The sequence below is a fragment of the Grampus griseus genome (assembly GCF_964374135.1).
Source record: "Grampus griseus genome assembly, chromosome: 14".
Lineage (NCBI taxonomy): Eukaryota > Metazoa > Chordata > Mammalia > Artiodactyla > Delphinidae > Grampus > Grampus griseus.
The window spans coordinates 13,460,365-13,483,251 of record NC_139008.1 but is presented as its reverse complement, the minus strand read 5'-3'; the positions used below and the strand labels follow the sequence as shown (position 1 = coordinate 13,483,251).

Here is a 22,887-nt window from a genome sequence, read left to right as displayed (position 1 = left end):
GAGAGTCTGTGTGTATGACCGATGAACGTGAACTTGGCACGTAAGGTGTGTGTCCATAAAACATGAGAGAGATGAAGGGAGCTTATGGGGCATTCTGTCCACTGTCTTCCTTTTATAGATGAACAAACAGAGATTGTAAGTCTGGCTTAGAACCAACCATCTTGTGCTCCTATGGGATTGAATATGTTTTCCCAGTTTGTAGCTTGCCTTTTATTACTATTGGTTGACATAAAATTGGTTCAAACTTTGATGCATGTCAAGTCTAATGACATTTTTGGATATATTTTCTCCCGGTTCTAGAGGATTTCTGCTAAGCTCTTGGTGCACACACCCATACACGCGCGCGCGCACACACACACACACACACACACACACACACACACACACACACTGAAGGCTAGCACAAAGCTGTCAAAGGAAACTCATTTACCAGGCTCTATTTTTACTCTGTTGGTTGATTGTTTTGCCCTTTTTGGTTATCTTTGCTATCTCCTGGGAGATCAGAAGACACGTGTGTTCTTTGAAATATTACTGCAAGCACATTTCTCCTTCTCAATCAGTGCTTGGCACTTGTACCAGCACTTACAGATCAGGCCATGCTTACCACCAAACTGGCGATGGCCTTTCAGAACAGAGATATCAATCAGATTCTCATGAGGGAAGCTGCTAACTCTTTGAAGTTGTAAACAGGCATATTTGGTTATAATTAAACATATGTACACATGGCACCCGTTTGCCTATTAGCAAATGACACAAATTGTATGCAGTCTCGTTTCAGTAGGAAATGTGCCCATTGATCCTCTTAATATCTGTGCTGATGCTACCACTTGGGAATCTTTTCCCCGGTCTCTATAGAGAAACCACCAGAAAGCCTCTCGGCTGCTCAGAACAGTTAACAATTACCAAAGTAGAGGACAGGAGTTCCCAGAAGTCCTTCAAATCCCCTGTAGGTCCGGTGAACTTACTCCCTTCCTGATCCGAGACGGGCTCCTACCTGGGGTCCCCAGCCATGGCACGGGTACAGTATTGCTGTGTGGTTCTCCAGCGGCCCCTGGTCCAAGCAGACGTCTTTTGCCTTGCTGTTGCGAAGCTGCAGGAAGAGGCAAAACGTGACCCGTCAGAGCTCATCTGGTGGAGCTGCTACTCCCCATCCACTGCTCCACTGTGGCTTGGTTCTGACTTCTTGATGCAAAGGCCATGAGACCCACACCCCCGCCCCCAAGTAAGGACCGAAGCTTCAGTCTGTGAGGTGATCACTTCAGCAACAAAGTCCTCCAGTGGGTGGTGTGGGTACTGGCCCTCTGCCTGTGACACACACACATGCACATAGCTCCCCCATCCCCAGCACAAAGGAAGATCTCAGAGAACCTTTGGACATAGGAACATTGACTACACGTTGGTTATCCAAGTGGACCCCGGTACCAGCACTGGTTCCCACAACCCTGGGAACCATGGGACGGCTTTTCAGGTCATTACTGGCATAGAGGCATGAAAAATAGTAATCAAAAGAGAAAAAAAAAATCTTGCCGTCAGGAAAAGCTCAAGCAACATTCCTTTATATATTCAAAAAATATTTACTGAATGCATACACTGGGCCAGGTTCCATTCTAAGAGTTTGGAATGAATCTGCGGAGGAAAAAACTTACCTAAGGACTTACCTGTAAGTTCTTACCTAATTTGGATGTAAGAACGTACCTAATTTGGATCTCCAGGCCCACTGTGATTCCATATTGGTGTCCATCCCACCCACCACCTGAAATCTCAACCAGTGGGAAAATGGCAACATTGTTGCTCTACCCCATACATCTGAGCCCCCTCCAGATTATATTCTCCATGGAAACCACACTAACCAGAGATAAGTCAAGAAGAGAGGCACGGGGCCATCTGCTTTTGCGCACCCAAGTTGTGTCTGGGTTCAGACAACTGAGCAGACTTCTAATAACTTTTTAAAAAAGATTTAAAAAGTAACACCATCTCATTGAGATGCTTTGGAAAATACAAAGGAAAGTAACAATGGTTCACAATCCTCTTACTCAATTTTTTCCCCAATTTTGGACAATTTAATTTTGTTCCGTTTTGGCTATAATGAGCAACAAAGGATAAAGCTTTGTTCACGTTTCAGGTTTCCTTAAGAATAGACTCCTAGAACAGAGCCTACGCTATCAAAAGGTGTGGAGACCTTAATGTTCTTAAAACCTGCTGCCCAACTGCTTTCTGGAAGCTTTGGACTAACTGATATTCCTATCCAGAAGGTATGTAAATACTTAACCAGTCCTGAGTTTCACCATTTAAAAGTATTGTGTTGATCAAAGTGTACAAACTTCTAGTTATAAGATGAGTAAGTTCTGGGCATCTATGTACAACATGGTCATTATAACTGACAATATTGATAGCAACATACTTGACAGTTGCTAAGTGAGCAGATCTCAAATGTTCTTACCACAAAAAAGAAATGGTAATTATGTGGCATGTTAGCTAATGCTATGGTGGTCATCATTTTGCAATACATAAGTGCATCAAATCAACAAGTTGTACAGCTTAAACTTACACAATGTTATATGTCAATTATATCTCAAAGCTGGACAGAGAGAAAGAAAAAGAACATCAGCTTGGGGAAAAAAATCAATAGGGGAGCGTTTTTTTTTTTTTTTTGGAAGCTACAAGTTTCAAGCCAGAGGGAAAGCAGCTTCTGATATCTATAACCCCTTTTCTCTTGGAAACCAATTCCTTATATTAAATCCCATGTTTGAAATACCTAGGATAGATTCTCTTTTTCTTTCTTTCTCTCTCTTTCTTTCTCTTTTCTTTCCTTCTTTCTTTTCTTTTTTCTTTCTTTCTTTTCTTCCTTCCTTCCTTCCTTCCTTTCTTTCTCCCCTCCTTCCTTCCTTCCCTGTAGCATTCTTTTTATTTATTTATTTATTTGCGGTAGGCGGGCCTCTCACTGTTGTGGCCTCTCCCATCGCGGAGCACAGGCTCCGGACGCGCAGGCTCAGCGGCCATGGCTCACGGGCCCAGCTGCTCCGCAGCATGTGGGATCCTCCCGGACCGGGGCACGAACCTGCGTCCCCTGCATCGGCAGGCGGACTCTCAACCACTGAGCCACCAGGGAAGCCCTGTAGCATTCTTTTTAAACCCAAGGTTCCAAAAGTCCATAAAGAGGGATGTAGAGAGAAGTGATGAATCAGACCTATTAAACAACATTCCCAAAGTTGGTCCAAAGAGAGCTATCTTTAAAGAATTGCAAAGCTAGCTTAGGAGACCAGCACTATGACTTTAGTTCTTTTATGGATGCTTTAAGGAAATGCTTGTTGCCAGTGCTTTCGATGGTGTAAAGATTAATTACATGGAAAAGCCCAGACAACTTCTGAGTCAAAAAGTAATTCAGAAGAGTTAGATTTTTGCAAGTGATGAAATTTTAAAAATACCTTTACCAATGTATTTTGGGTTTATTTTTCTTTTTATGTATACATAAGAGCAATATGGTAAAAATGTCTACTGAAGTCTAACAAAGCATTTAAACTAAGGGTAAAATAAAAATTAGAGGTGATAAAAATTAATAAAAAATATTACTGTTTGAGAGCAGACAAAAGATATCCTGTTTTTATAAATTTATACTGAATAGTAAATTGGAATGCTTCATGTTTAGCAATTATTCCCTTTTTGAGAATTACCTACATATTTTCCCATTGGGATCTCAAGTGGTTTCATTATAGATTTGTAAGAGCTCTTTACATATTAAGGATATTAATGTTTTTGTGGCATATGTGTTCCATATAATGATTTCAGAAAGCCAGGCTTTTAAATTGTGTTTCTAATGTTTATGCAAGCACATCCCTCATTCAGTAACTTAATAAATATTTATTGAGGGCCTGGTACTGTGCTAAGTGGAACGAGCACAAAGATAAAAAAAAAAAGAGTCCCTGCTCTGAAGCATGGTCTGGAGAGAGAGACAGACACAGGAAGAGCTAGTACAATGACTGAATTATGCCAGGGCAGCAAGGAGCCTGCCTTCACTCCGTCTGAGGGCTTCAGAGACTAAGGGGAGATGACACCTGAGCTAAATGTTAAAGAGGATAAGTGGAAGAGATGCTGGCAATGTTCTGTTTTCCACCCAGGGGACGGCTACACGGATTTTTGCTTTTTATTATTATGTTGCACATGTTTCGTTTATGCATATTGTATGTGTGTCATATTTCATATAAATAATGCTAAAAGAAAAAGAAAAGACGAGCAAAAGTGAACTAGGGAGCAAAGGCTTTTCAGTATGAGCCTAGCACAGAATTTGGAACAGAAGGGTTGGTGGCTAATGTTTCTGTACACACTGAAGTGCTTTTGCATTGGAAAGGCGATATCTTACACATGTAAGAGTCAGGACATAAAGTATTTGCATATATTTAAAAAATTTTTTCTTTTTATTGAAGTATAGTTAATTTACAATGTTGTGTTAGTTTCTGGCGTACAGCAAAGTGATTCAGTTATATATGTGTGTGTGTGCGCGTGTGTGTGTGTATCTTCTCTATATGTATTTATATATATATTCTTTTTCATATTCTTTCCCTTTATAGTTTATTACAAGATACTGAATATAGTTCTCTGTGTTATACAGTAGGACCTTGTTGTTTACTCTATATGTAGTAGTTAGTATCTGCAAATCCCCACCTCCTACTTTATCCCTCCCTGCATATCTTTCTTTAAAAATTAATTTAAGACATTCCAGCTGATAGAGCAGAATAAAAATGTACAACTCAAGGAAGAAAGACTTATTATCTAAGTGGGTGTAGGCCCCAACACTGCTTGTAGGGTGAGGCAGAAACACCAGGGGCTGACACCTGCTCAGAGGTGTCTGTCTCCCTTTGCCTCTGTGCTGGGGTCTGGTGTGGCAGAAAGAACTAGTAGCAGTGAGTATTAAAATACAATTGTCTGAATAATGGTAAATTCTGTCACGGAACTGCATTTGACTAAAAAGTTATTCTTCAAGAAGGTATAAAGTGCAAATAAAGTATAATAATGTTTGAGTTTTAACATTCCACATAATGTTAACAAAAGACTGAAAATTCACATCAACCGATGAAGAGGTCGGTAAAGGTTCTTGTATCACATGCCACTTGACCCTTCATTCTGGAGGCTCAGAGATTCATTTAAAAAATAAATTAGAGGTTACCAAAATGTAATTATAAGAACAGGGCATATACAGTGCACATGATGAGAAAGCTTTTTAAAAGCCCTCAAACAAGCTAGCTAAAAAATGAAGAAAGAACAAGGAGCATTAAAACCAGAAATCCTCACTGGCCTGGGGAAAAACTCCCAAACAGAATTGTACACGAAAAACAAAGGCCAGAAAGTACTCATATAGTGTGATATTCACTCTGCCTTCCTCTTTTTCCCACTGCTCTGGGGTCTGGGTGTGGTGAAAAGAACCCACAGGAGTGTTAAAAACAGAGTTGTCTAAATAATGCTAGATTTTGTTACCAAACCGAATTTGATTCAGTTTGGTTTTTTCCATTTAATACCAGAGTCCACCTGAAATATATTTCAGTATATGGTGAGCTCAGCAAGCAGAGAAGGAGTAAGAGAAACCAATGCCCTAACGTGTTAACATCGATCATAGCTGGGAATTGAGATTTTTTAAAAAATAATTAATTAATTAATTAATTTTTGGCTGCCTTGGGTCTTCGTTGCTGTGCACAGACTTCTCATTGCGGTGGCTTCTCTTGTTGCGGAGCATGGGCTCTAGGTGCGCAGGCTTCAGTAGTTGTGGCACACGGGCTCAGCAGTTGTGGTTCGTGGGCTCTAGAGTGCAGGGTCAATAGTTGTGGCGCACAGGCTTAGTTGCTCCGTGGCATGTGGGATCTTCCCACACCAGGGCTCGAACCCGTGTCCCCTTCATTGGCAGGTGGATTCTTAACCACTGCGCCACGGGGGAAGTCCCGGGAATTGGGATTTGACGTAAGTTTTATCTTTTTGTTTTCTATGTAACGTATGTATTGAATTTATTACTTTAAAAAGATAGGAAAATTTGCAAAAACAAAAGGCTTCCCCCTTCCAAAAATCAGATTATGATCTCTATGTTATCTCCAAGGCCACTCCACCCTTCAGCTCCACAGCTGTCATTTACACTGTGCTTCATGTGAAGGGCAGGCCCTGGAGTTGTGCAGTCCACAGCCTGGGGAACTGTGCCCTGGACTTCTGTCATTTTCATTCTTTCTCTTTGCAAAGGTATTTTTCTTCATTTATAAAATCATCACATAAACATTAGTGACACTTGGGAAAACATGATAAACAGTTCCACATAGGAACTGTCTGTCCCGCTACGTAGAAGTTTCACCTCCCAATACTATTCTCTTGCTTACTTCCGATCTAAAATGGTAGCTAATCTAATTTTATAATCCTGACTTTTTCCTCTTAAGTCTTATATTATCAATATTTTTCTCACATCATTAAACTTTTGTATACACCTTTTGAACTGGATGCAAACTACTGCAAACTATTAATATAGTATATTTAACTAACCTTCAAGTTAAATTCAAATTTTTGATCAAGGAAAAAATAAATCCCCGAGGTGAACAATTTTACTCGCAAATCTTTGTCCTCATTTCAGATTATTTGCTTGGGATAAGAGTGGAGAGAGGAAAGTATGACTATCATTAAGTCTTTTAATACAGGTGGTTCAAACCGCTTTTTAAAAAGCTTGTTTCAATTTGCACTCTCACCAGAGGACCTGTGCTTTTCCATATTACTAAGATCTCGCTGGCAAAGTACCAACATATAGTCCAAAATTGAACCTTTGTTCATTTGGTAGAAGGAAAAAAGCTACCTCAGTGTATTTTAAATTTTAATTTCTTTGATTATGAAATAAATATAAAAATTTCATCCACTCGTATGTTCTCTTGTACTTTGTCTATTTTTCTTTGGGGATGTTTTATTTTCTTATTTAAATGAAAATTTTTATTTAAATCAGTTCACAGAATTCATTATACATTAATGGTATTATCCACTCATCTATAGTATTTATGACATACAGATTTCCAGCTTGGAATATTATTTCTCCATTCAGTTGATATATAGATTATTTTAATATTTATGAGCTCATATCAAATATCGTTTTTCTTTGCATTTTCTTCCATAGCTTTCACTCTTAGAGAGCCCGTCCCCACAGTTCAGATTCATATCTATTTCCGGATGGTTCTATTATGGCTTCTTTTCTTTCATTTAATGCTATAGTCCTTCTGAAATATACTTGGGGATATGATATGCTGTAAAAATCTAAGTTGTTCTCTTTTCCAAAGAGCTGGGCAATTTACCCAATTGTCTTACAAATAATCCATTTACTGCCCACTATTTTTCGATGCCTCCTTTATATTTGATCTTTGAAAACCAAAAACAAAGAGAAACATGTGGACCTATTAATAAGTAGTAGGACGTACCAGGTACTGGTCTAAGAACTCTATATATGGCGGCTTGTTTCATCTTCCCAAAAACCCCACGCAGTAGGTACTTTCACTTCCCCATTTTACAGATGAGGGGACAGAAGCTGAAAGGAGCCACTCGGACTTGAATCCAGCAGGCTGGCTCCAGAATCTTCACGAGTCCTTAACCACTACACTCACTGCCCCTGCAAGAAGCAAGCTCCCCATCCAGACTCCAGCCCCACAGGGACACTCCGCCTGCACCTTGATGATTTAACCTGGGGCTGATGTACTCCCTACAAAAGGCTTCTCGCATAAAACAGAAAAATTCACAGTTGTAGAAAAAGGAAACACTCTAAGTCCATGACAGTCTTCCTAGCTTCAGCCTGATTGTCACGGGGAGTCCCAGGGAGCCCTGGGAAGAAATCCAAATGCCAGAAGTGGTGGGCTATCTCTGGTGGGTCCAGAGCACCGGGCTCCCGGAGCCCTGACCAGAATCTGTGCCGCCGATTCCTCATCCAAACACACAGGGATGTAACAGGGAAGATGCCCAAGTGCTTATACACATGCATGTTCTCAGCAGTGCTGCTTAGAATATTGTCTTTAAAAAAGGAAACAACAGAAATGTCTATGTTTTCAAGCAAAACACAGCATACACAAAAGGTACCATTTTATACAGCCATTAATAATGTTGCAGAAAAAGGCTTAACACAGGAAAATATTCTCTATTATTAGTAACATTTCAAATTATTAGGCATTGTGGACAGCCTGGTTTTAGTTTCAAATATCTATATACATCTATACCCATATCTATATCCATAGAGAGGTGTATATAAAAAGTATATGTATGTATATAAAAACTATATTTTTAGTAAAAAGAAATACACACACACACAGTAAAGGAGACCATACATCCAAATGTACTTTATCTTTGGAATTAGAATGCTTACGTCTAATCCTGGCTTCATGACTTACAAGCTGTGAGACCTTAGATAATGTATTTCATGTCTCTAACTCCCAGCGTTCCCATCAATAAAATGGAAATAACACTACTGCCTAGTAAAGTGAGGGTGACTGAACACATATGTGAAAAGCACTTAGAACAGTACCGGCACATTTTAAGTGTTCACTGCTATGATCGCTATTTTCAAACTTTTCTAAAATGCAGGTTTATGGCATTTGTACTAAGAGAAAAGTCAATCTGTTTCAATATTCAGAAAGGTGACATCATAGAAAATCTGAGAAGAGCAGCCGTACCCTTTCTTTGGCAGTTAAGTGGCTCCGGCCCACGGCACTGGGCAGTGGACAGACAGGTCCAGTCCCCGCCTCTCTTTACACCCAACTTCCTGCTCAATGTCCCAGGTACATGTCCCAGGGGACCTCAGAATGTCCTAAACAGAACTCATGGTCCACTCCACACTCCACAGAATGTCCTACAGGTCCCAGGGGACCTCAGAATGTCCTAAACAGAACTCATGGTCCACTCCACACTCCACACCACCCACGCCCCCACTGATTACATGTATCCCCCCACCAGCTGGTGAGAGCCTTGCTGTCAAAGCCTGCACCTCCAAAAACTAATCATTGAATGAATGAATGAGCGAAAGTCCCTGTTCCCTGTTTTCCCCCAGCAAAGCAATCCACAGCCCACCGCACAGCCACCCAAGCCGAGAGCATGTGTGGTCTTAATTACCTCCCCGTAGGCAATGGTGTTATTGTATCTTCTCATTTCTGGGTAGACGTGGTCCAGGTACCACTGGAAATTCTTACACTTTAAACTTTTCCTTAAGGCTTTTCTTTCGGAGACATCGCCTATGTCAATTCCTGGATTCTGAAAGTAAGCAAAGGGCATTAGTGACCAGGGGGCGCTGGCCAGAGTGGAGGACAGGCAGCGTCACCTTCGGGGAAACCGTCAGAGAGAAATTTGAAGCCCCTACTTGATCCTCTAGCCCCGAGCTAGACAATACTGTCCCCCGAGCACAGCACGCAACCCCCGAAGTCAGCCGACCTTACCATCATGAAAGGGATCCCGCGACACACTGATATTGACAACCTAGGCCCCATCTCCATCTCTGCCATTTCTTCAGTGACTCTCAGGACCCAATTATTAGAGGAATTATTTGATTAAGACGAGAAAATAAACATCTATAACCTCCTCCCATCTTTCTTTTCCGTACACGTGTAATTTCCCCCCTTTGCTGGCTCTTTGCGAAGTTCATTATATGCAGATGTGAAAATAATTTTCCACTGCAAAGCTTGTAATGATGCTCTAATGAATAATTCACTCTGCTTTTACAGAAGTGAACCTGTAATGTGCTGCTGTGTGCTGACAGGGGAAAATAAAGTAGCTGAAATACGATTCCAGAGTCAGCCACAGGATGGCTGTGACCCAGTGCAGACAGGATACGCGCTCCTCCACGGCGGACAGCCAAGCATCATCTTGGAGCAGGAGAAATGTTTAAATGATTTCATTAAGATTTCTTCTTCAGCAGCTAAACAGTGATTTTTTTTTTAAAGAAAAGTCCCTTTAAATGTCAAACATTAATATCCAAAGGCAAACCTGGGCAGTGATATTTAACTCTTTGTTTTAATATCCTTAGCGTGATTAACGAGGATGGTCATTTATGAAAAGCCTGGTAGGGAACACTGGCATTAGGGACCGAGGTGGTTTGTAATGATGGAGAAGCACTGAAATAGGGTTGGCAGCCCTCACTTCTTCGGACCCCAAGTCACACGCCCATCCTAGATCACTACTCTCAACTGCAAACAAGAGAAATGACAACGTCTGTTCCACTGACGTCACAGGGCTGTGGGCAGAGTTGAGTGAAGATGCCAGTTCACATCCTTGCCCTGCCATGTGCTGGGTGTAGGACCTTAAGCAAGTCAATTTAACTTGCCAGAGCTGCACTTTACTCATCTGTAAAATGGACATCACAGTGGGTTCATATCAAGCTAGCATTTATTGAGCACTTACTATTTGTTATGCTCTGTTTTAAGCCTCATTTTTATCCTTCCAGGAGCCCTATGAGACCAGGGTTAACAATCTCTGGTTTACAGAGGAGAACACCAGGGCAGGCAGTTCCTCTGTCATGAGGTTGTTGTGAGGGCTAAATGAAATATTGCAAATAAGAAACTCAGCGAGTACCTGGGAGAGTGTAAGGAGCTCAAGAAAGGTTGCCTATTTTTATATAATAATGTGGAAAATCATTTCTAGTTTAACAGCTATAAAGTGCTGCATGGCCATAAGGGGGTTTTCAGTGCTTTAGAACATGATTTCAATAATTGTAACAACAATCATATAAAAATTCTTCACTTTTAGCCTCTTTATCCACAAACCCGCACATATTCAACTGCATTTCTGCTGTCCTGGGCTCCAGCCTCCTGAAACGCAGGGGCTGCCACTTCTCAGTGGGAACAATGCCACAGCTCGGACACCTACAGGTGCTCTGGCTGAACAGATAAACCCAACTGTGGTTGAGGGTATAGGTCACCCCGCTGTGCACTGGAGGACGGAAATGCTTGCCAACATTCCATATCCTGTGCCAGGCACTGTTTTAAGTACATCACATGTACTTAGTTTTAGTACGTTAGTACTTAGTACTTAGAGTAAGTACTTCTGATTTAGTTCTCACAATCAACCTAGGAAGGAGGACCTGCTATTTCCCCCATTTTATAGCTGAGGAACCTAAGATACAGAGATGATAAGTAGATTTGTTCAGGATGTCATAACCGTAAATGGCAGGGCTGGGATCCCAACCAAGCCAGAGCACAACCGCCATGCATTACTCCTGTGGGGCTGTAGTAACATGGGGATTTTCCGAGATTATATTCTGGGTAGAATATGGAAGAGAACCGAAGAGCCATGTAAACAGGGATCCAGCATACAGCAGGGACATACGTCACGGGGCAGCTGGAGCTCCACGGGAGGGCACACTGTGAGAGCAGACGGCAGGGTCTGGTGCCAGAAACGTTGGGCAAGGATCTTCTGGACATGGTGTACATTCAGAAGCAGGGTGTCAAGATTAATATGAGACCAGAATTAACACGGTGAGACCCCGCTAATCTCTGTAAATGGATCTAGAGATTTCCATGGTGCTGATCCCCATGTAAAGCAGGGGTTCTAAAACCTGGAGGTCTGTAAGCCACCTCAGAGTACACTTATAATTTTGCAAGGGTGAGCCTCTTTCTGGGGAGGAACCATTGGCTTAGTAAAGGGATCAGTGACCCATCAAACATAATGTCAGTGTTCTAGGGTGATGGGGAGGGCTATTCGGTCCTACCTCCAGTGGCAGATTCCACGCTATGTACACATGAGACTTGTAATCGTCCATCCAGACCTCGGCAACCCGGAGAGCGTTCCTCTTGGTGTAGAAGCCAATGTTGCTGTTGTATGGCTTCTTCTTCCGCTCGATGTGGGCCACCCGTGAGCAAGGCAGGACCTCCATGCTGCCCCCGCACAGCCACACCTGGGGAGGGGGGCAGGGACTTCATCAGCCTGACAGAGAAATTCCCAGAGGCCACTGCTCCCTCCCCCAGGCCCGAAAGCAATGGTTCAGGAGACAGCCTGAGTGAGAAATGTGTTTTCACATATAAAGCCACTGAGCTTTCGGGGTTGGTTTGTTACTGCAGCATAACCTAACCTCACCTGACTAAAACTGGTAGAAAAGATGGTTTTGGGGAGCTTTTCATAGATACAGCAGCTCAGGATATTAAAATGCAGCTCTTCCTAAGAAACGCCAATACATGTGATGTGCTCCTGGTGACGCATGGGTTTTCTTAAGTTCTCAGTGGTGCACAATTGTCACCTGTGAAAGTTTTATTTCCCATCTGGCTGAAGCTGGGCCCTACGGAGCTATAATGGCAAATTCAAACTAAAAAAACAGAATATCTTTATTCGTATCAGCACAAAGTGTACAACGGTTTAATTCTCCATTTACTAATATGCTGTGTTTTCGAGTCCTAAGAGCACAGACGCCGGGCCTTCTGGAAGCATCCACCCCAATGCCATCATGTACAGGTTGCACTTGTTGCTAGAATATTTAAGTGGAAGGCTGAAATGTTAATTGCCTCTAAGGATGCAAAAGCCCAAGGAAGTGACAACTTGCCATCCTCTTGCAGGAGCACGGCAGGCTTCCAGGCTCAAAAGGCCCTGTTCCCAGAGGAAAACAGGACCACCCAGCTTCTCTCAGTCCCAAGCAGGACAATCAAAGCATTTCTGATGGTCAGGAAGGACTGATTTGTGAAAATGAATTCCTGGTACTGGTGAGGAGAAGAGGAAGAAGACACAGAGAGGTTTCAGGGACCCATGAGACAGTCCTGTACACTCTCTGTAAATGAGAGTGTGCCGGTGAGCTAACTCAGGTCAGCACAGACCACGTATGCTCATCCCAACCTAGGTCACTTCAAGACTTTCTACCTTCAGTTTCCCAAACTCCCTCCTCGAGGATACTGGGACCCTCTCGAGTGTTTGCCCACCTCCCCTGGGCCTTTATTGATTGAATGTAGTGGCAAATTTGTGTGTGTGTGTGTGTGTGTGTGTGTGTGCGCGATCTTCTGTTTCTATTTCCCAACTCTGGCTGCACCACAAGGAAATAATACAGATGGAAAATTCTCCTCATAACCAAGAATCTTCACCTTGCCTGTTTCTTCAAGGAGGAGAATGTGAGCTATGAGATTGGTAGACAGCAGGTGATCCAGACTAGTTTGATTTGTGACCTGACAACTAGATGCCCCCATGAACTGGGGCAGACTCAGCTGTTGGCAGTGGAAGGAAGCCAAGTCAGGGAAGCAAAATATGGCAAAAGGCCTATGGGGGAATAGAGGCAAGAGACCTTACAGGGTAAAAGAAGGTGGCTGAATTTCCAGGAGTGGGCAACATACAAACCCACAGAGTTCCATGGGTACGCGGCCCTAGACAGTTTCAGGATTCTGAGAATGAACAGAAAGACATCTCATGTTCACAGATTAGAAGATTTAATACTGTTATGTTAGCAATACTTCCCAAATTGATTTAAAATTCAACACAATTCTTATCAAAACCCCAAAGGCTTCTTTGCAGAAATTAACTGATCCTAAATTTCATATAGAAATACAAGGGACCCAAAATAACCTTGAAGAGAACAAATTTGGAGGACTTCAACTTCTGGGGCAACATGCAAAACAATGAATTTGGATCACTACCTCACAACATATACAAAAATTAACTCAAAACAGATCAAAAACCTAAATGTAAGAGCCAAAACTATAGAACACTTAGAAGAAAACGCAAGAGTCAAGTTCATGATCTAGGATTAGGCAAAGGTTCATCAACTGATAAACAAAATATGATATATCCATACGATATTATTTAGCAATAAAAACAAAACACAGACACACGCTACAGCCCGAATGAACCCTGACAACTTACGTAAGTGAAAGAGGCCGGTCACAAAGGACTGCATGTTATTTGATTCCATTTATATGAAATGTCCAGTAAAAGAAAATCCATAGAGACAGAAAGTAAGCTGATGGTTGCCTAAGGCTGAGGGTGGGGTCAGAGGAACAGAGTGACTGCTAGCGGGTATGGGTTTCTTTTTAGGGTGATGAAAATGTTCTCATATCGATAGTGGTGAATACTGCACAACTCCTGGATATACTAAAAACCATTGAGTTGCACACATTAAATGGGCAAGCGATAGTAGTATGTGACTATCTCAACAAAGCTGTGACAAAAATAGATAAATAAATAAATACACAGAGAGATGGGGAAAAGAAGATTCAAGGGATGGATTCCAGTTTGGGGAGGCTCCGGCGGACTGGAAAAAGCAAAGCAGAGCTTGGTGAGGATCTCAGATGGTTGACTTCTTTCACTTAGCATCATGTTTTCAAGCTTTACCCATGTTGTAACAAATATCATTATTGCATTCCTTTTTATAGTAGAATACGATTCCAGTGTATGGGTGTCCTACATTTTGTTTATACATGTATCAGTTGATGGACACTCGGGTTGTTTCCATTTTGGCTATTACAAATAACCCTGCTATGAACATTCATATGCAAGTTTTTATATGGATATACGTTATCATTTCCTTTGGGTACATACCCTAGGAGTGGAATTGCTGGGTCATAGGGTAACTCTATGTTTAACCTTTGATGAATTGCTAGACTTCTCCAAAGCGGCTGCACCATTTTACATTCCCACCAGCAGTGTCATGAGGGTTCTAAATTCTCCCCATCTCCGCTAACCCTTGTTCTTGTCCATCTTTTTGATTACATCCATCCTAGTGGGTATGAAGTAGTATCGCATTATGGTTTTGATTTGCATTTCCCTCATGGCTAATGATGTTGAGTATCTTTTCATGCGCTTACTGGTCATTTGTCTGTCTTTGGAGGAATGTCTATTCAGATCCCCTGTCCAATTTTTAAATGGGTTGTTTGTCTTTTTATCATGAGCTGAGGCCTTAGGGTGAAAATGAAGTTGCCTTCCAGTGTCATTTCTCTTTCTCTTGCCTCAGTCTTCATCATCTTTTTGGATGTCAGTGTGCAAGACCTTTCAAATCATTCCTTATGGGCGGTCTGTCCCCCGGGCTCTGTATAGAGCTGGCGTGGAGAGGGCTGTGAGGTGCAGAGGAATGAACCGCAGCAGAGGTCAATATTCTTGTTCAACGTCCTCCAAAGACCAGCTGTATGACATTAAACAAGTCACTTTCTCCCTCTCCCCCGAGGTGCCCCAGGCTCTCCATCCCGGTGTCTCAGCCAAACCTAGCAAGGCAGCCCTGCACCCCCCAGGCTACCTGGAAGTCCTACTCTGATGTCTTTCACGATGCTGCTTTTCACAAGCTATGTTTGGCTTTTCTCCACGTGAGAATGAGGAATCTCAGGACTCCAATGGGAGAATGGCAGACAGTTGACAGGTCAGCCAGCCAGAAAGTGGCAGGCTTCTCTGTGAAGGCCTCCAGTCTGTTTTTAGCAAGCTTTCTTCCCAACTCAAAGGGACAGATACCTGAAGTAACAGGAGATTTCACTGACATCTCTCAGGAGAGAAGAAAACATATGTTTCTCTAGATTTTGTCATGTAGATTTGAAATACAGGAGAGAAAAAAGTTTACCCCTAAAGAAAGTGGGGGAGGGGAGTCAAAGGACACAGAGGTAAATAAACCAATGTGGTTCCTGTGACCACATCCTGGTGTTCTGGATCATGAAGGTTCTAGGGCCCCACAGGCCCCTGCAGCCCCTATAATCCATCCCTGCACAGAAAGGGAGCCCCCGACCTTCACCTCCAGGGTCCTTACTTGCATGTGCTCCTTTCAAGGCCTGAGCTAGTATCTGACCCCAGAGAACCTGGAAGCCCTGTCCTGGGGACCCCTCCCATCCTCTCTCTTAGGGAGGGAAGCCCTAATGCTCTGGAGCTGGTCTCTCCATGTTGCCTCCCCAGAGACAGGAATTCTCCCTGGGATCAGATGTGAAGTCACTTTGGAAACCACTTAAACCCATTAACAATGTTAAAAGCAACACTGAAGGAATGCTTAGTGCAGAAATTATGTAAATAACCCCATCTAAGGGCAGGCAAATTTTAGCCTTTTCTCGGCTGGCAAAATCTGTTCAAGACAACGCAGATTGCTGGCTAAGAGAGTATTTTATTTGTTACTTCCGTCCTCCCAATCTGTTTCGGGACTCCCTGGTAACCCGCTTCCCAGAGGCGAGGACTCACAGTAGCCCCTCAGCGCTCCCCTCTGCCATCCTGGGGACAGTGCGCTGGCGTTTCCCAGTCTACGTGCGCAGTTTCTCCACTACACTGGATGGGCACATAATGGCTTTCCTCCTCAAGTCCTTTTCCAAAAAGTCAATTTCAAACTCTCCTTTATTTATTACTGTTTCTCAGTAATAGGACTTACCAATATGGACCTCAAAACATACCTCAATTTAAACACCGCAGCGGCGAGAACGCCTAAATACCTGGATTCTACTGCCAGTCGATGCAAGTCATTTCTCTTGCATTTTCTCTATTCTATTTCCAAGATTTTGGATCATCTTTGCTATCATTACTCTGAACTCTTTTTCAGGTAGACTGACTATTTCCTCTTCATTTGTTAGGTCTGGTGGGTTTTTACCTTGCTCCTTCACCTGCTGTGTGTTTCTCTGTCTTCTCATTTTGCTTATCTTACTGTGTTTGGGGTCTCCTTTTTGCAGGCTGCAGGTTCATAGTTCCCATTGTTTTTGGTGTATGTCCCCAGTGGCTAAGGTTGGTTCAGTGGGTTGTGTAGGCGTCCTGGTGGAGGGGACTACTGCCTGTGTTCTGGTGGATGAGGCTGGCTCTTGTCTTTCTGGTGGGCAGGTCCATGTCTGGTGGTGTGCTTTGGGGTGTCTGAGGCCTTATTATGATTTTAGGCAGCCTCTCTGCTAATGGGTGGGGTTGTGTTCCTGTCTTGCTAGTTGTTTGGCATAGGGTGTCCAGCACTGTAGCTTGCTGGTCGTTGAGTGGATCTGGGTCTTGGTGTTGAGATGGAGATCTCTGGGAGATTTTCGCCGTTTCGTATTACGTGGAGCTGGGAGGTCTCTTGTGGACCAGTGTCCTGAACTCGGCTTTCCCACCTCAGAGGCACAGCCCTGACTCCTGGCTGGAGCACCAAGAGCCTTTCATCCACACGGCTCTTGGGAGGTCTGAGGTCTTCTGCCAGCGTTCAGTAGGTGTTCTGTAGGAGTTGTTCCACGTGTAAATGTATTTCTGATGTATCTGTGGGGAGGAAGGTGATCTGCACATCTTACTCTTCCGCCATCTTCCTCAACCCCCCCATTTCTTAAAACTGCTATATGTTCACAGGTGCTGCAAGGACATCTTCATAAAGATGTACACAAACGTTGACCACATAGATTTCTTTGAGGCGCAGCCAGCCCTCCTCCATTCTCTGCTTCCCGCGGGATTCCGCCTCCCCCACAGGTCATTTCTCTTAATGCAAGATGAGGAATTAAAACGAAGCTTGGCGAAGTCCACATGATTCAGGGGAGAAAAGAAACGCGTACTGAGAGCAGCTTGATTGATGGAGCATGAAAAGGGTGTTGGTGGGGCTTTTTCTCCTTTTCTTTTGATGTTAGCTGCTGTTGCTTATGCACGTAAAAGAATAATAAGGGGAGGGGGTGGGAACAAATAAATCAGGTTTATGCTCACTGATTTAAAGTTTTCGCCGGTCTTACTAACCAGCCTGCTGGTATGATATGGTCAGAGAGGGCTGGGCTTCTATGTTAGAAGAATAGCTCAAAGCAGCCTTAATCTGGTGCTTTTGGGTCAGCTTGGCCCCGTCTTTCCCCCCGCCCCTTGCCCATCTCTCTTTCCCTATCCTTAGACAGCCCCACGTTGGCTTTCGCTGGCTGCTGTCTCTGCCCCGCCATCTCTGCCCTGTTTACAGACTCCTTCCTTTGGACTATCCCTTCTTGAAAAAGCAGCTCCGACTAAGGAGATGTCAAGCATTTTACCCATCTTTGCATCCCCAACACCCAGCCTGATGCCTTTCACTTCGCTTAGTCATTCAATTCAATGCTGCATACGTGTTCACTAAGACCAGAGCTCAGAGCTAAATGTTGCCAGGGATGCAAAGATAACTGAGACATGAATCCTACTCATAGCCTTTGTTCTTTCCTCAGAGTTTAAAACTGGAATTCCAGGAAAGTGTTGAGGACCACTCTAGAACCTTGGGGTTCTAGAAGCAGCCAGAAGGGGGGGCGGTGATAACACTGCATTCATCTCCCCACGTATGCAACCATGCTCTACTCTCACTCAGTCTGCATTTTGCCTAGGATTAAAGAGGAGATGGTAGGGCGCCATTGTGGATGAACGATCTCAACCACAGAGGAAAGTGAATTCGATTCAGTTTTTTTTTTTTTTTAATTTTTAGTTTTTGTTGAAGTATAGCTGATTTACAATGTTGTGTTAGTTTCTGGTGTACAGCAAAATGTATATATATGTGTATATGTATGTATATATTCTTTTTCGTATTATTTCCATTACGGTTTTTTACAGGATATTGAATATAGTTCCCTGTGCTATAGAGTATGTCCTTGTTTATCTATTTTATACAGAGTAGTTTGTATCTGCTAATCCCATACTCCTAATTGATCCCTCCCCCACCCCCTTTCCCATTTGCTTAACGTAAGTTTGTTTTCTAGGTTTGTGAGTCTGTTTCTGTTTTGAAAATAAGTTCATTTGTATCATATTTCAGATTTCACATATAAGTGACATCACATGGTATTTGTCTTTCTCTGTCTGACTTACTTCACTTAGTATGATACTCTCTAGGTCCATCCATGTTGCTGCAAATGGCATGATTTTATTCTTTTTTATTATGGCCAAGTAGTATTCTATTGTAGATGTATACCACATCTTCTTTAATATAGATTCAATTCTGTCTTTAACCCCAAAGGGCCAGAGCTCTGAGATTGTGTACAGTGATCTGGAAGAAGACTGGAATGGCCGCATGCTTCAAAGAGTATCCCGCCGCCACGGTTCAAAAGGCTGTCAAGGTTGTGATCGCTTTCTCTAGCGCCCGAGTTCCCTCACTGAAACTGACTTGGTCAGGGTTAACTAAAAGACCTTGACAATTACCTCTCCCAGAAATCTGCAGAAGGGGACTGTGGCTTCGGGGTTGCCTGCAGTTTTGGACTAGAACTAATGAGAGGCCAGGACGGATGAGCCCTCCGTAGTGCCACCAGATGAAACAGCCCATCTACCCACTGGCCATCGGCTAATAAGGACCTCCCATCCCATTCCTTAGGACACAGGCTGCCTGAGACATGCCTTGGGGAGAACCCGGCTGCTTAGCTAACTCTTCTTTCTTCCCCAGTGGGGGCCAGAGGGAGCCCCACTCTCCCTTGTCACTGGGGATAGAAACGTGAGAACCCCTCACTCAAGTTCCAAAGTTTGGATCCCAAGGGTGAACCGCCAAAGTCTGCATCAGTGGACATGTCCAAGTCCAGACAGAGTTTGAGAAGCACCACACAACAAGCCATCCATCCCGGTGCCCCAGACCAGGATCTGAGGCCAAGACAGAGCCAAGGGCGGTGGGGAGAGCTGGTAAGGGGAGGGCGGGGCCCCCTTCTGCAGACGGGAGGAAGTGGGCATCGAGGACCCTGAGAGTCACTGCGGGAACTGCAGGGCCGCTGGCTCCAGGCTTCCCACAAGCTAGTATTGTGACTGCTGTGGACTGTGATATCACGAAAGGGCAGGGTTGGCTTTGAAGCGCTAGGCTCACGTCCAGCTCGGCCACATGGCAGCTGCAATATGCTCATCTCTGGGCTTTGGTTTCCTCAACCATGAAGGGCAGGTGATAACAGCACCCTATTTGACAGACGTGCTGAGGAGGAGACGAGGTGATGTACGTAAAACTTGTCATCACGATGGTGGCTCATAGTAAATGCTGGGAAAACCCAAGTTAGCGATTACTTGCTGACCACGAGAGTGGCTGCAAATGAGCTGTGTCCTGAGCAGTGACAGCAGGAGGGCCTCTGGCTGGTGCCCACAGGAAGGACATCACCAAACACACTGGCCTTGGTGGTGATGGGGTCACCAGGAGGCATCGTCCAGGTGCAGGAAGGTTTCCATTCCCTTTCCACTCCCTCCTCCTGCAGCTGAGATGAGGGGTGTAACCAGTTTCCTTCCCCTGTGAGCTGGTTCGCACAGGAGGCCACCCTGATGGATGAACACACGCTCAGCTTCCCAGGATCCATAAAGAAAAAAGAGCGGGAAGAATAACTGGAAGGTAAATGTAGACGGAAAGCGAGTCCACCTCCCGGCCCCCTCGAAAGACATTAAGACAAGGAGACCTTTCAAGGCTGGGGGCTCCTCAGAACCCTTCCAATAATTCCATACAAGCCTTTTCTTTTTGCATCAACTGCTGAGAACGTCAACTAATGTTTTAAATGCTGGACTAGTAACTGGACTGATAATAAGCTGTGATTCCGGAAAGGGACAGGATGGACCATCAGGGTCCAGGGACTCGGGGGCAAAGTGGATGACCCGGTCGTTACTGATGGTCAGCAAGGACTGGGCAGGGGTGACCTTAGGGGTCAGGATGCTGCCACCATAGGCGAGTCTGGAGCCCAGAAATTCCAGGCCATCATGCCATTCAGTGCTCTTGGAGACGCTGCGTGGTTTAAAGCAAGGGAAAGACAAACACAGATCCCGGTTCACTGGCGTCTGGGCACAAAAAGAAACTCAGAACCATCAGACGACCCTCCTAAGTCAATCTGGGCCTGCGGCTGGTGGCTTGGGGCCTGGTGAGTTACGATGTTCGTAGATTTCACCACCTCTTCAAGATTCTTGGTGTAAACCTTAGGGCTTTGATCAAGAAAGGATCCTCACGGTGGGAGTAGACATGCATATGCTGAGAAGGTGACAGATCTCAGTCTCTTTTATTGAATTCCAGCTTCTATTTTGGTGCCCAGGTGGACCAGAGGATCATGTGATGCTCTCCTTGTGCCCATAACCGTCCCTGACGAAACAAACCTAAACACGGCACTGCTCATGGGAAAGATGGGGCCAACCTCTGCCAGTGTCAGCACCGGTTCCTGCAGACTCTATGGCAAAGGCTGCAGCCTGGGCACCACAGCCTCCTGGGCACCCGCAAGTCTGGCTTCCCCATGGGAGGTGTGGCCTTAAGACTCATTCTCACCGTGTATGGGAGCCTAGGGGAGGCGTGTCCCCCAGGGCTGATGTGGTTGAAAAGCCAGCATGCTTTCTCCATCCTCTCTCTCCCACTGCACAGGGACCTTGGAAGTCACCTATTAAAGGTGGAGGAGCCACATGTGGAAGGAGTCGAGGTCCCCAAATGACCACAAGGAAGGCTACCTGCCAACCGTGAACATCCACAATTGGTTTTTACTAAAATCTCAGCGAAGCCCCTGAGGTTTGGAGGTTTGCTTGTTCCAGTGGCCAGAATAACCAGCCCCAGAGATGCCCCATCTCCTGTTTTGACTTGAAAGTGTGTAGAATTTTTTTTTTTTTGGCGGTACGCGGGCCTCTCACTGTCGTGGCCTCTCCCGTTGCGGAGCACAGGCTCCGGACGCGCAGGCTCAGCGGCCGTGGCTCACGGGCATGTGGGATCTTCCCGGACCGGGGCACGAGCCCGTGTCCCCTGCATCGGCAGGCGGACTCTCAACCACTGCGCCACCAGGGAAGCCCAGTGTGTAGAATTTTTAAGCATCTACAGGAATCCCAGGCTTTGAATGGATTCGATGACCTGAAGCAAGTGGCCTCCCAGAGCTTCCTTCCAACCCAGTAATTTTATTTCCATTTCTCTCCCAGAAAACAATGCATTCCTCCGCGTCTGTGGAGGCTGACTATTGCATCTGAATACTGACGATGGCAGTGATGCGCTCTCATCCTATTCTGTCCACTGCCCTGCATGGGGCCAGTTTCATGTTTGGGAAATGGCTGGAATGGTAGCCAGCAGCAGAGATGATAAAGGGAAATAGTCTTTTAGATTTTTAAACAGTTCTCCCTCTTGCTCTCAACGCTGTGTCCGGCAGATCTTCCAGGCCTGGGGTCTATCTGAACAATTCTAACATGTCATCTCCTACCTGCTGACTTCTGCTGCTGTAAGTAGCCAGGGGCCTGGCTCCTACAGAGGCTGTGAGGCCGAACACCTGAGCTCACTACCCATTCACAGAAAGCGCGGTCCAAAAAAAGCCAGCCTGACCGAAATAAGTCTGCCCGCTCTCTGGCTCAGAGAAAACACAGGAATGACACTGTATTATCTTGAATGCACCCTTTTTTCCCTTTTGTGAAAATCCTGGGGTCTGTGGGGTTGGGTTTCCGATAGTTCTTAGAATGCCATTGAATGGCACTGATTTTGAAACCTTAAAGAACCAGCAGCTTGGGGTTACTTCAAAGGCTGCCTCAAGGTCTTTGTCCTGGAGAATTTGAAACACAATCCAGCCTGTGATTGAAGTTCATCGTGTCTGACATCCTTAACAGATGCTGTTTGCTCCTGCCTTTTCTTGCCACCCCTGGGTCCTAGGAGGAATGCTCAGGGGACAGGAAGAAATCATGACTGTTATGGGCTGAATTGCATTCCCCCACCTCCACCCTCCGACCCCCTGGCAAATTTATATGTTGAAGCCCTAGCTCCCAGGACCTCAGAACGTGACTGCATTTGGAGATAGAGCCTTTAATGAGAGAATTTAAGGTAACTGAGGTCATTAGGGTGGGGCCCTAATCCAATAGAACTGGTGTCTCTATAAGAAGAGAAGATTAGGACACAGACATGCACACACAGAGAGAAGAGCATACGAGGCCACAGACAGAATCTGGCCATCTACAAGCCAAGGAGAGAGGCGTCAGAAGAAATCAACTCTGCCGACACCTTGATCTCGAACTTCTAGCCTCCAGAAGTGTGAGAAAATGAATTTTTGTTGTTCAAGCCACCCAGGCTTGTGGTGCTTTGGTGTGGCAGCCCTAGCAAACTAACACAATATCCTTCCTACATTTTCCCTGGATTTCATCACAGGGCAC

The 22,887-nt window shown here is 44.5% G+C and overlaps 1 protein-coding gene across 1 annotated transcript in view; it reads right to left on the bottom strand.

The window, feature by feature from the left end:
* Nucleotides 1-22,887, bottom strand: part of GALNT17 (polypeptide N-acetylgalactosaminyltransferase 17) — a gene marked incomplete at both ends in the record, with an annotated part of 443,002 nt that overhangs the window by 16,772 nt on the left and 403,343 nt on the right. The window contains 3 exons of the mRNA XM_082671029.1: nucleotides 995-1,090; nucleotides 9,100-9,237; nucleotides 11,687-11,872. Of these exons, the coding sequence (XP_082527155.1) occupies nucleotides 995-1,090; nucleotides 9,100-9,237; nucleotides 11,687-11,872 (420 nt within the window). The remainder of the gene's footprint in view (nucleotides 1-994; nucleotides 1,091-9,099; nucleotides 9,238-11,686; nucleotides 11,873-22,887) is intronic.